At 41.9% G+C, this 14,759-nt stretch overlaps 1 protein-coding gene across 1 annotated transcript in view; it reads left to right on the forward strand.

Annotated features, from left to right (window-relative positions):
- creb3l1 (cAMP responsive element binding protein 3-like 1) overlaps positions 1 to 14,435 on the forward strand; it is a 182,556-nt gene extending 168,121 nt beyond the window's left edge. Inside the window, exon 11 of the mRNA XM_072272231.1 lies at positions 13,038 to 14,435. Within this exon, the coding sequence (XP_072128332.1) occupies positions 13,038 to 13,333 (296 nt within the window). The 3' untranslated portion in view covers positions 13,334 to 14,435. The remainder of the gene's footprint in view (positions 1 to 13,037) is intronic.
- The last annotated feature ends 324 nt before the right edge of the window (positions 14,436 to 14,759 follow it).

Consider the following 14,759-nt stretch of genomic DNA (forward strand, 5'->3'; position numbering starts at 1 on the left):
CAAGAGGGCTTTTTATATTTGGTAGTCAAACCAGAAGAAGGAAAATGAACCAGGCCTTTGATTTGGAGAGCATTTTGGAAACAGTAGTCACAGTAAGTTTTAAGGTATTTATAACTAAGTACAAGCCTGAAGCTTGCAGAGAAGTAATAAACTGGGGGAGGACAAACTATAACAGATTAGACAGGAGCTGGTGGAGTTAACTTGGAGCTGCTGTTATCAGGGAAGTCCATATCTGACATGTAGGAGTTGCTTAAAGACTGGCATGTTCCAATGAGGAGGAAGGTAATGGGATTTTGGATAACGAGAGGTTATGAATTTAGTCAAGAAGAAAAAGGAAGCAGATGTAAGGTTTTGGAAGGTAATGTAAAGTAAAGAAGTTGTATGGTATGTTTGCCTTCATTGGTTAAGGCATTGAGTCTAAGAGTCAAGAAGTAATGTGGCAGCTATATAAAACTTTGGTCAGGCCACACTTTGGTTAGAATCGCACCACAATACTACTGAGTGCAGTTCCATTTGTTCCATGACAGGAAGGATGTAGAGGGTTTGGAAATGGTGTAGAAGTGATTTACCAGGGTGTTGCCTGGAATAAAGGGTATGAGGAATATGGACAGACTAGACAAACTTGGGTTGTTTTTTCCAGAGCATCACAGATTGAGGAGTGGGTGACCTGACAGAAGTTTATAAAATTATGAGAGGTGTCAGACAATCAGTCTTTTTTTTTCCCCTAGGATGTAAGTGTCAAGTACTAGAGGACATGCATTTTAGTTGAGGGGGAATGTTTAAAAAAGACATGTGGGGCAAGTTTTTCCTTTTACAGAGAGTGATAGGTGCCTGGAACGGGCTGCTGAGAGTACTGATGGAATCAAATACGAGTGCCATTTAGAGTCCACTGGATAAACACATGGTTCTGCAACAATTGTGGTATATTGACCACGTACAGGCAGAAGGGATTTAATTTAATTTGACATTGTGCTCAATGCAGACATTGTGGCTGAAGGGCTTGTTCCAATACTGTACTGTTGTATGTTCTGCTTAATCTCAAGCCTGCAGTTATTAATGATTTTAAACATGCCATGCAGCTCAGGTTTTTTCAACAGCATGACCAAACAATTCAGTAATCTTCACAGTTGTCCCAAAAAGAATAGCCATCAGCCTGGTGAAATGCATGCTATAAATCAAAGGTACACTGGGGTGTAAATGTCTTGTGCTGGTAATGGCAAAATATCCTTCCAAACATGTCAATTGAACAAAATGGAAATATTCTGCAAGTCAAGCTGGAAAACAAAGTCACTGTCCTGGGTTGATGATATCTGTTTGAAGGCTGGATTTTTGTTTCATAGCACAGCTCAGGTTATCCCTGACCAGCTTTCCAGCATGTTCTGCTTATGTTTCAGACTTCCCAGACATGAGATTTTCCTGCCACAACAAGTCAGAGCATATTTTCCAACTTGCTACATTTTTATTTCCGTGGAAGTTTGCTGAGCAAGAACTGGTTGCCTTGTTTCCTACAGCCCTGATGGCTTTCAAATATATTTCAATGCAGTCCAGGATCAGATCATCAAGATATTCAATTCAAGATGTTCATGCCGTAATTTTGCTTAAAAACCTTTCCTATTACATAACCAGGACCTGCCTACACACCACCATCTAGTGGAAAATACAATAAATTAAATTGCGGCTTTGCAGCATTGCATGGTGGGAGAACAAGAACACTTGCATTTTAATGGAATTTCTCTATTTGCTATTCCAATAGAGATATCAACCTGTTGTTTATCAAGAGCTTCACACGTAGGGAAAAAAACATCAGATTATAAGGCTACAGATGGATGTGGGCAAAGAGCTAGCCAAAGGAATTATAATGTGGGAAATATGAGATTGTCAATTTTGACAGAAAAAATATAAATTAGGTTATTTAAATGGTGTTATTTTGCAGAGCGCTAAAATGCAAGAAGACCTGTGCATCCTAGTACATAATTTGCAATGGGCAAATAATTTGGAAATCTGAAAAAAACTTTATTGTTTATTGGAAAGTAATTGGATACAATTATAGGACATTGGTGAGACAACTCCCAGAGTACTATATAATGTTTTGGCCTCATTTAGCAATGGCTGTAAATGCATTGGACACATTTCAGAGAAATCTGACTGGATTAGTATCAGGAATTAATCGTGATGAGGAAATGTTGGACAGCCCAGGCTTGCATCAGCTGGAGTTCAGAAGAGGAGCTTCATTCAAATAAAAAAAATTCTGAGGGGTTTTGATAGTGTGCAAAAAGAGGATGTTTCCTTCTGTGGGTGAATGTAGAACCAGTTGTCATTATTTAAAACTGAAATTCCCATTTAAGAGAAATGAGGCGTTTAACATAGAACATAAGACTATAAGATATAGGAGCAAAAGTAGGCCATTCAGCTCATTGAGTCTGCTCCACCATTCAATAATGGGCTGATCCAATTCTTCCAGTCATCCCCACTCCCCTGCCTTCGCCCCATACTCTTTGATGCCCTGGCTAATCAAGAACCTATCTATCTCTGACTTAAATGCACCCAATGACTTGGCCTCCACAGCCGCTCGTGGCAATAAATTCCACAGATTTACCACCCTCTGACTAAAGTAACTTCTCCACATCTCTGTTCTAAGTTGTGCCCTCTTGTCCTAGACTCCCCTAACATGGGAAATGACTTTGCCATATCTAATCTGTTCAGGCCTTTTAACATTTGGAATGTTTCTATGAGATCCCACCTCATTCTCCTGAACTCCAGGGAATACAGCCCAAGAGCTGCCAGATGTTCCTCATATGGTAACCCTTTCATTCCTGGAATCATTCTCATGAATCTTCTCTGAACCCTCTCCAATGTCAGCATATCCTTTCTAAAATAAGGAGCCCAAAACTGCACACAATACTCCAAGTGTGGTCTCACGAGTGCCTTATAGAGCCTCAACATCATTTCCCTGCTCTTACATTCTATACCTCTAGAAATGAATGTCAACATTGCATTCGCCTTCTTCACCACCAACTCAAGCTGGAGGTTAACCTCTAGGGTATCCTGCACAAGGACTCCCAAGTCCCTTTGCATATCTGCATTTTGAATTCTCTCCCCATCTAAATAATAGTCTGCCTGTTTATTTCTTCAAGTGCACGACCATACACCTTCCAACATTGTATTTCATTTGCCACTTCTTTGCCCATTCCCCTAACCTATCCAAGTCTCTCTATGGGCTCTCTTGTTTCCTCAACACTACCTGGTCCTCCACCTATCTTTGTATCATCGGCAAATTTAGCCACAAATCTATTAATGCCATAGTCCAAATCATTGACATACATCGTAAAAAGCAGCGGTCCCAACACCGACTCCTTTGGAACTCCACTGGTAACTGGCAGCCAACCAGAATAGGATCCCTTTATTCCCACTCTCTGTTTTCTGCCGACCAGCCAATGCTCCACCCATGCTAGTAACTCCCCTGTAATTTCATGGGATCTTATCTTGCTAAGCAGCCTCATGTGTGGCACTTTGTCAAAGGCCTTCTGAAACTCCAAGTACACCACATCTACTGCACCTCCTTTGTCTACCCTGCTTGTAATTTCCTCAGAAAAATGCAGTAGGTTAGTCAGGCAGGATTTTCCTTTCAGGAAACCATGCTGGCTTCAGCCCATCTTGTCATGTGCCTCCAGGTGTTTTGTAATTTCATCCCTAACAATCAATTCCAACAACTTCCCAACCATTGATGTCAGGCTAACAGGTCTATAGTTTCCTTTCTGCTGCCTCCCACCCTTCTTAAATAGCGGAGTAACATTTGCAGTTTTCCAGTCATCCGGTACGATGCCAGAAGCTATCGATTCTTGAAAGATCATAATTAATGCCTCTGCAATCTCTCCAGCTACTTCCTTCAGAACCAGAGGGTACATTCCATCAGGTCCAGAAGGTTTATCCACCCTCTGGCCATTAAGCTTCCTGAGCACCTCAGTCATAATTTTCACTGCATATACTTCACTTCCCTGACACTCTTGAATGTCCGGTATACTGCAGATGTCTTCCATTGTGAAGACTGATGCAAAATACACATTCAGTTCCTCTGCCATCTTTGCATCTCTCATTACAATATCTCCAGCATCATTTTCTATTGGTCCTATATCTACCTTCAACTCTCTTTTACCCTTTATATACTTAAAAAAGCTTTTAGTATCTTCTTTGATATTAGTCGCCAACTTCCTTTCATAATTTATTTTTTCCTTTCTAATGACCTTCTTAGTTTCCTTCTGCAAGTTTTTAAAAGCTTCCCAATCCTCTATCTTCCTACCAGCTGTGGCTTCCTTGTATGCCCTCTCTTTTGCTTTTACTTTGGCTCTGACTTCACTTGTCAGCCACAGTGGTGTCCTTCTTCCATTAAAAATTTCTTTTTATTTGGAATATATCTGTCTTGCACTTCCCTCATTTTTCACAGTTACTCCAGCCATTGCTGCTCTGCTGTCCTTCCTGCAAATGTCCCTTTCCAGTCAACCTTGGCCAGTCCCCTCTCATGCCATTGTAATTTCCTTTATTCCACTGAAATACTGACACATTGGAATTTAGTTTCCCCTTGTCAAGTTTCAAACTGAACTCGATCATATTGTGATCACTGTTCCCTAAAGGTTCCTTAACCTTAAGCTCTCTTATCACCTCCAGATCGTTGCACAACACCCAATCCAGCACAGCTGATTCCCCAGTGGGCTCAACAACAAGCTGTTCTAAAAAGCCATCCCTTAGGCATTCTACAAATTCCCTCTCTTAGGGTCCTTTACTGGCCTAGTTTTCCCAATCAACTTTCATGTTAAAATCCCCAATGATTATCATGACATTGCCCTTCTGACACACCTTTTCTATCCCCTGCTGTAATTTGTAATCCACATCCTGGCTGCTGTTTGGAGGCATGTATACAACTGCCATTAGGGTCCTTTTACCCTGTCATTTCTTAACTCAACCCATAGAGACTCTACACCTTCCAATCCTATGTCATCCCTTTCTAATGATTTAATATTATTTCTTATACACAGAGCCACACCACTCTCTCTGCCTACTAACCTATCTTTCTGATACGCCATATATTCTTGGACATTCAATCCCCATTGGCAGCCATCCTTTACGAAGTTTCAGAGATAGCCACAATGTCATACATGCCAATCTGTAGCTGAATTTCAAGATCATCCATTTTATTTCTTATGCTGTGTGCATTCAAATACAGTTTTTTTACAGTCCAGTGTTTGTTGCTTTCTGTTTTAACTGCACCATGCCTCTATTGCCCTGTAACTCATCCCACTGGCTGTGATTATGCCTCATCTCCTGCCTATCCTTTCTATTATCTCTGTTGCATGCTATCTCTGATTTATTTATGTTTTCCCCTTCCTCAGCCCTATCATTCCAGTTCCCATCCCCTTGCCAAATTAGTTTAAACCCTCCCTAACAGCTCTATTAAGCCTACCTGCTAGGATATTGGACCCCTTTGGGTTCAGGTATAACCCATCCTTTTTGTACAGGTCATACCTCCCCCAGAAGATGCCCAGTGATTCAGGAAGCCAAAGTCCTGCCCCCTACACCAGTCTCTCAGCCATGCATTAATATGCCTGATCATGCTATTCTTGCACTCGTTAGCACGTGGCACAGGCAGCAATCCCGGGATTACTACCCTGGAGGTCCTGCTTTTCAGTTTCCTGCCTAACTCCCTGAATTCTCTGTTCAGGACCTCCTCCCTTTTTCTACCTATGCCATTGGTCACCAACTTGTATCAAGACTGCTGGCTGTTGACCCTCTCCCTTCAGAATACTCTGCACCCGATCCGAGACATCCCATACTCTGGCACCTGGGAGGCAACACACCATTTGGGTATCTCCATCAGGCTGACAGAGCCTCCTGCCTATTCCCCTCACTATGGAATTCCCTGTGACTACTGCATTCCTCATTTTCTTCTCTCCTTTCTGCATCACAGAACCAGGCTCAGTGCCAGAGACCCAATCGACGTAGTCGTCTTCTGTCAGGTCACCCCTTTCAACAGCATCTAAAATGAGATAACAATTACTGAGGGGGAAGGCCACAGGGTTGTTCTTTACTAACTGAGCTCTTCTCATCTCTTCCCTGACTGTCACCCACTTATCTAACTCCTACAGCTTCGGGGTGACTAACTCCCTGTATCTCCTATCTATCTCCTGCTCACTTTCCCTAATAAGCTGTAGGTCATCAAGCCTCAGCTCCAGATCCCTAACATGGTCTCTCAGAAGCTGCATCCCGGTGCACCTGGTGCAGATGTGGCCACCTTGGAGACTGGAAGGTTCCCAAGATTCCCACATCTGACACCCAGAGCAAAGTACTAATCCTACAGACATGCTCTTTATTCCTCCAAAAAAATGGAAAGAAGAAAAAACATAGACCAGTACAGCACAGTAACAGGCCATTACCAGCCTTCTCCTTCCCACCCTCCCCCCACCCTCTTTACAGGGCCTCTGCCCCTTCCCTCTTCAGTCCTGACAAAGGGTTCCGGCCCGAAATGTTGACTGATCGTTTCCACGGATGCTGCCTGACCTGCTGAGTTCCTCCAGCGTGTTGTGATTGTTGCTTTGACCCCAGCAACTGCAGAATATTTTGTGTTGTATCTACAATGTGTCCATATCCCTCCATCTTCCTTATTTTTATGTTTCTATCCAAACATCTCTTAAAAGTCTCTAATGTATTTGCCTCTACCACCATACCAGCCAGCGCATTCCAGGCACCCATGACTCTCTGAGTTAAAAAAAACTTGCCCCTCACATCCTCCTTGAATTTACCCCCTCTCACCTTCAATGCATGCACTCTGGTATGAGACATTTCAATCCAGGGAAACAGATACTCTCTGTCCACTCTATCTGTGCCTCTCATAATCTTGTAAACCTCTATCAGATCTCCCCTCAGCTTCCAGTGCTCCAGAGAAAACAGCCCAGGTTTATCCAGCCTCTCGTGATAGCACATGCCCTCTAAACCAGGCAGTCCCCTGGTAAACCTCTTCTGCATCCCTCCAAAGTCTCCACATCCTACCTATACTGGGGTAACCAGAACCGTACGCAATATTCCAGTGGTCTAACCAGAGCTTTATAAAGTTGCATCATAACCTCTTGACCTTTAAACTCATTGCCTCGACTAATGAAAGCAAGCATTCCATAAGCTGCTTTAACCACGTTACCAACCTGTGTAGCCACTTTCAAAGAGCTATGAACTTGGAAGATCTCTCTGCTCAGCAGCACTGTTCAGGACTTTGTCCTTAATAGTGTACTGTCTCCTTGCATTTGCCCTACCGAGGTGCAACACCTCACATTTATCCGGGTTAAACTACATCTGGCATTTCTCAGCCCATATCTGCAATTGATCTATATCGCATTGTATTCGTTGCCGGTCTTCTATACTATACACAACTGCACCAATCTGCAAGTTTACTAATCCATCCATCTACATTTCCATCCAGGTCATTGATATACATCACAAACAGTAGAGGTCCCAGCATAGATCCCTGTGGAGCTCCAGTTATAGACTTCCAGCTCGAACAAGTTCCTCCACCTACCGCCCTCTGTGCAAGCCAGTTCTGAATTCGAACAACCAAATTGCTGCAGACCCTGTGCACCTTATTAGCCTCCCATGAGGGACTTTGTCAAATACTTTACTCAAATCCATGTAGACAACATACACCGCCCTATCCCCATCAATCTCTCTCGTCACCTTGTCAACAAACTCATTCAAGGTGGTAAGGCATGAGCTGCCATGCACAAGACTATGCTGGCTCTCCATAATTAGGCAAAATGCTTACTTATCCTATCCTTAAGAACTTTCTCCAGCAATTTCCCTACAACTGGCGTAAGACTCCCCAGTCTATAGTTCCCAGGATTTTCCCTTGTTCCCTTCTTAAATAGAGGTACAACAATAGCTACTCACCAGTCCCCCAGGTCACAAAGATGCTGATCGAGGGCTCAGCAATCTAGTCTCTTGCCTCCTTCAATAAGCGGAGGTAAATCCCATTAGGCCCTGGAGACTTATTGACCTTAATACTCATTAGGAGTCCCAACACTTCCTTCTGCTTGACTTCTAAATGCCTTTAGTTTTTTTTTTCTCAGACAGCAGAATTTTTCGAACCCTCTTCTCAGTGGAAACGGTTTGAATATTTTTGATGTACGGGTAGACAGGAGCCTGATAAGCAAGGTGATGAAAGGTTACCACAGATAGGGGAGAATATGGAGTTGAAATTAGACTTTGATCAGCCATAATTTTATCGAATGGCGGTGTAGATTTGAGATACTGTGTGATCTACTCCTGCTCCTCAGTTTCATGTTTGTATCAAAAGCATAGCATAGAATGACAGAATATAGTGCCCATATAAGTGGTTTGGTGAGACACTGTAATTTGTCCCAGTCCATTAATAATGCAATTCATCCATTTATGCAAATCTGTTTTAAGTGTTACTGATTTGCTTCCACAACCCTTTCAAGAAGTGCATTCCAGATCACAACCCATTCTGTGAAAGTTATCTCTTTTATCCTGCTGGACATGTTAAATTCTTATCCTCTAGTTATTGATCCTGGAAGCAGTTTCTCCTATTTTATCTAAATGATTTCATGATTTTGAGTATTTCCTTGCAAGCTGCCTATTTGAATTAAGGTAGCCTCCTTATTGTTATGTTTGCTCTTTGGGTGAAAACAATGCAATTAATTTATTTACAGAATACTAGTCACGGCTTCAGATTGACCACATTTTATTCTGGACCTCCAGCCAACCAAGAGTGTGTCTGTGTCCCGTTCACCAAAGTCACTTCTGGTTCTGGGTGAAGCACCTGCACTGCACTCTGAGAAATGAAGTTCTTTATTATGTACAGACATAATAACACATTTTTCCCCTTTAAAGAAAAAAAGCGCAATAATAGTATGTCCTCATAAACCCGCAAGACATAATAATGCTTTGCAACAAAGAAATTTATGTTAATTTCGATTGTAATGAGCAATACAGTTCCTTATTCCTTCGGCAACTCTCAATCAGTCTCTGTGGTGGTTTGATGATCCACCTTGGTTGCCATTCGACTCCACAGGTTTATTACTTTCACTTGCTGTGTTCAGTTTCTGATCAACATGTTCATTTCTTTCACATCCTTCTGCCAAGATCCTATCTGTTCACCTCTGTTCTTGTTCCTGATGTGTGACCATAGTTTGTTCCGTGTGCCTCATAATGGAACCCGGAACTACATGCATGTGATCAGTGAGTCTTTGCACAAGTTCCAGATGATTCTGTCTCAATTCACAGAGCTCCTTCTGTTGGCTGCGTATCCTATATAGCAGCGCCTCCTGTTGGTCTGTGTTCAACTGTTGCTGTTCTGACCTTTGGTCTTGCGTGGTCTCCCCATCTTTCTTTTTAATTTTCCTCTTCAAATGGAAGTCAATGAGAGACAGAGTTTGAACCACAGCTGCATAAAGTGGAAGCAAGACTGGCAACATCTTCATCATGATCACTCTGTTCAGCACTGGCATCCTGACTGTCATGCTGGTGTAGCTGGTACAAATGTTAATGGAGGTGAAGTTCCTGTGCTTCTCTTGCATAATGTCACTGGAGCTCTCGTGGATGCTGTTATGTGTTTTTTGAGGTACATCAGGTAATCATCTGAGCTCTACAAAACCATCTGTGTACTCTTTATTGAGTGTTGCCTGTTACCTTTGCTCTATGTAGATACTACAAAAACTCTTTGCACCAGGTTGAGCATTTCACATGCAGTACGACCTAGTACTGGCTGTACTCATTTTTCAACAACCAGTAGCTGTGCCTTTAGGTGCTGTCCCTTATGTTTAAAGATCACTGTACAGCCCCCTTTTACTGGAACCTTCTCCCCAGTATAGCCAGTCACTTTTAATTTCACTGGGTAAATTTTGCTCTTAACTTTGAGAGTCTTTTAATCATCCACAGATAACAGATTCACCTGGGCTCTGGTGTCAAGCTTGAATGGAATTGCTGCCTCATTCACAGTCACTGGAAAATTCCATCCTGTTTTACCAGCATCAGCAGTCGGTAGAGAATCTACAAAAACTTCCTCAATATCCTTATCAACAGAATGCATCCTTCCTCTTGGTAGCTTTGCAGCACCTTGCAAAATGATTCTTCTTCCCACAATTATTGCAGGAGTTTTGATAAGTAGGACACTTCTTTGAGATGGGTGTACCACCACATTTGCTGTTTGGCCTACCTCTTCACTAGGCTGTTGTTTTGTAAAATGCCTTGTGCTCAGCACGTCTGTTTTCACAGTGTGGACTGTTGTTTCTGCTCTGTGCAGCTTCTTAATTTGCGCTCATGTGACCTCTGCTGCCTTAGACATACTCACAGCCTTTTCTAGTGTTAAATCTTTTTTACACTAAGTTTTCTCTGAGCCCATTATCTGCTATTCCACAAACTATTTTGTCTCTGACTAGTGAATCTTTCAACTCTCCAAACTCAGGACTTACTCAGTGTGAGAAGTTCAGCAGGGTTTTGGTCAAAGCTGACACTTTGTTTCTGGTCACGGGAGAAGAATTTATATTATTCAAATGTGACATTTTTACTCAGGACAAAATACTCCTCAAACTCTTTCACCATTGTCCAACTTGAAGTCTGTCTCATCAATTTGAAAGCTGTTGTAGATGTTCAAAGCATATTTGCCAATTGTATGTAGAAAGATAGAAGCTTTCAATTTTTCCTCTACCCCACTAACTCTGCTCGCGGCTAAATATATATTGAATCACTGTTACACACACGAAATGCTGGAAGAACTGAGCAGGCCAGGCAGCAACTATGCCAGATGTTCTCTTGTTTGTGATTGAATCGCTGTTTGAGGCTTTTCCAAATATCAATCAGATTGTCGGTGAACTACATAGCTGCGGGAGGACTTAGGTTATCCATCGAGGGAATTTTTAGGCTTTCACCTCCATTTCTTAGTGAAGGTCGAGACATGGTGCTGTCAGGGCTGCAGCTTCTCTTCGTCGGAACCAGGCGTCTCTTTCTTCCTTGCTTGTGGTATTTATGCCAACTTCTGACACCATGTTTGTTCTTTAACAAAGACAAACTTTGCATGGGTAAAAATGTTAGAACTATTTTATTAACAGAATACTACAGTGATGACTTCAGCTTGACCAGATCTTATTCCGAACCCCCAGCCCGCCAAAAACGTGCCTGTGTCCCGTTCACCAACTTCACTTCCAGTTCTGCATTGTACACTGGGAACTGAAGTTCTTTATTATGTACACACATAATAAAGAACTTCAATAAAGAAGTTCTTTATTATGTACACTTATAATCTCCATGTCCAAAGGTTTTCAGTTTTAGCATACACGTCCTCTGTTCCACACCCAAATTCTCATTTAACAGTACCGTGCGGACCTTACTGGTCCGCACAAATCCCTTCACTGGAATCTTCTATTTTTCAGTTTGCATTAGCTTAGGATGAATTCAAATAGTTATAAATATTCATGAAGTCACATTCCCAGGCTTAGAGGGAATGAAACTTGAAGCACAGACTCAGAGTCGTAGAAAGGCACAGTCAGAAACAAGCCCTTTGGCCTATCTAGTCCATGCCGATACATTTATACTTGTTTGTTGTTTATCTCAGAGAATTCCTGACTGCCACTGATTCTTCGCCTTTTCATGTGTACTTTGTAAGAAAACCAATAAAGTTCTTTGAAAAGTAGTGAGAAGAAATTAAAATAATGCAGTATACACCTTGTACTTCTCCTAAATAGAGTTAAGGTACAAATCAACCATCACAAACTAATTCAAAGTTCAAAATATATGTATTATCAAATTAAATATGTCCCCATAAACTACTCTGATACTCATTTTCTTTTGGACGTACACAGAAAATACAAAGATACGACGAATCAGTAAAAAACTGCACATAGCAAGACAGAAAATGGCTATGTGCAAAAGACGATGAACTGTGCAAATACAAAGAAAAAGCAATAAATATTGAGAACATAAGTTGAAGAGTCCTTGAAAGTGAGTCCACAGGTAGTCTATTCAACCCATTGATCCCCAGCACTGAACTGTTCCCACAACATATGGACTCACTTTCAAGGACCCGTTATCTCATGTTGCTTACTTATTATTATTTTGTTTGATTTTTTTCCTTTTTGTATTTGCACAGTTCGTTGTTTTTTGCACGTTGGTTGTTTGTCTTTTGTGCATTTTTCATTGATCCTGTTGTGAAAACAGCATTAAGAGTTCAAGTTCAAATTTGGTTTATTGTCATTCATCCGTACACATGTACACCACCAAGCGAATCAATGTTTCTCCAGACCCAGTTGCACAACACAGTACATATAGCTCACACACATAACACATAAAATAACATTATCACAAATAAATCAACAAATAATGAGGTGCAAAAACGATACAAGTTAAAAAGTAAACAGTATAATGCTACTGGCACTTCAGGCATGATGAGTTCGAGGTGGTGGCAGGGATTTCAGTCATCTCACAGCCTGGGGGAAGAACAGTTCTTGGCCTAATGCCACGGTGCCTCCTGCCTGGTGCTAAGGGCCCTGTGTAAACAGCACTCCTAATAAATAACACTGATGGGTGGAAGAGAGACCTTGATGATCCTCTCAACAGTCCTTGCAATCCTTTGTTGGGACTTGTGGTCAGATGTCTTTCAATTCCCATACCAGAAGTAGATGCAGGTGGTCAAGACACTCTTGATGGTGCAAGTGTAAAATCTGGTTAAAATTGGGGTGGGGGAGCCTCACTCACCTCCAAGAATTGGTGTCATCTATTCATTAACTCTACTAATCCAAACTGAATTCCAAATTCCTTGGCACCCTTATCTAATAAAACCTGTTGATATCCACAAGCCTATTTCTTTTAATCCAACCCAAGCCCTGAACACCTCAACTGATTTCCCTTTTAGGTTTTGTATTCAAGGTAATACACCTAGTCTTTGCAATCTGTCATGACTACCTTACAAGAGCAAGCAGCTCCTGCACCTAACAATCCAATGAAGTTATTCAGTCTCCTGATGGATTTCTGTTTACTTTTCCCAGTTCGTTCCAGGAGCCTGCTGTTTTATGATGAGGGCTCGTCCCTGGACGATCACTATTCCACACTCTTTCCAGTGGAGAGCAGGGAACCAGCATCCAGGGAGTTAAGAGAGGAGAAGAGGTCACATGACAGATCAAATGATTACATCACCTGGTCGCAGGAGGTGTCCAAATATCTAAGCGATGCCCAAATGGAGGTGATCAACTCCAATAAGACTGACCACAGGAAGTTGGTCCAGGAGAAAGAACATCATGAGAGGTGGGCATCAGCGACTGTAATCACAGCAAAATCTTTGTAACTGGACAACCCTTTAACCAGCCCTTCTGATGTAGAGATACTTCTGCAAGCCTTAAATGTTCAGTGTTTCTGTGTGTGTGTGTGTGTGTGTGTACTTACACGTCTGCAAGTGTGTACATGTGTGTGTGAGTATGGGGTGCATACCCCGTGTGCACGCGCACCAAGGTGTGCACCAATGTATGAATGTTTCCATTAGCTGTGTCTATGTAAGATTGTTTGCATAAGATTCTGTATTCATTGCAATTTCTAAACACATTCCAACACCAAAGTCCCGTATTCCTTACTATGCTCCCTGCTGCCTTTGCCATGTAACTTGCTACATATTCTGCACTCTTCATTATCGTCATCTTTGGTTCCTCTTGCTTTGTTCCTTGCCATTAATTCTAAATTCTTCACGATCCTCATTCCATTCATCGTTGTTCTCTATGAACCTTTTCCTTCTGCATTTACTAATATCTGTCTCACCATTCTCACCCTTCCTCACTAATCTTCCCTCAACACTTACCAAAACATGGAATATTTTGCCATTCCCCCAGTCTTAGCAAAATTATTCATTCTCCCCTTATTGCTGCCTTGTTTCCCGCCCCACATGTTCCTTTCTGCCCTTTGCCCACCTATTGCTCATCATCTGTTTGTCTCAACCAACTCCTGGTTCATCACCGTTCATCAGGATTCTTATGGTGACCACGAAACACGATGTAAGTTGGGCTTGGGGTTTCGTATTATGTACAGGATGCTTCACACACATCTGTATGATGTGATCATCACTTGCACAAGCAAGACGGCACAAAGCTTGAGAGGGAAGTGTGCAAGTGACAAAGTGAAACACATAACTGGAACTAAAAATCGCATCATGCAAATATCAAAGAAGCATCCTATTGTTACACTTGTGCAGTGGGTTTTATCAACAAATAAAAATCACTAAGGTGGCTCAGATAAATGGGTATTGGGATCAGGGTGGGTGTTGAGGGTCGTCACTGTTTCCTACAACAACATGTTAATATTTCCACAGTCTTGTAATGCGCAACTATATGTCAGATAATGAAGAGTGTGGTAAAAATATACAGCTAACATGTTATAGCAGTTATTTAGAAATAAAATGCTTCCCATTGCATTCAACTGATTGTGTGGAGCTGCTGTAATTCTTTGCTCTTTCTTTTGTAGTTTTTTTCCTTGCTGACAGATTCTCCACCTGAATGAATTAAATGCCAGGGTGTGGTGGAAAGGGTGCCTATTGGACAACCAAAGTATCAGACGCTCTGCCAAGTGCTGTTCTGCATGCATTATCAAACCCTCTTCCACCCTGCCTTTCCAATAGGATATAAATGATAACACTAGAACCTGGTCTGCCTTGGATTCCGACCACAAGTTACAATTCTTGTGATTATCTGTGCGGGGGAGGTTACCCCTATCATTTCTCATTAAAG

The sequence above is a fragment of the Mobula birostris genome, chromosome 11 (assembly GCF_030028105.1).
Source record: "Mobula birostris isolate sMobBir1 chromosome 11, sMobBir1.hap1, whole genome shotgun sequence".
Taxonomy (NCBI): Eukaryota; Metazoa; Chordata; class Chondrichthyes; order Myliobatiformes; family Myliobatidae; genus Mobula; species Mobula birostris.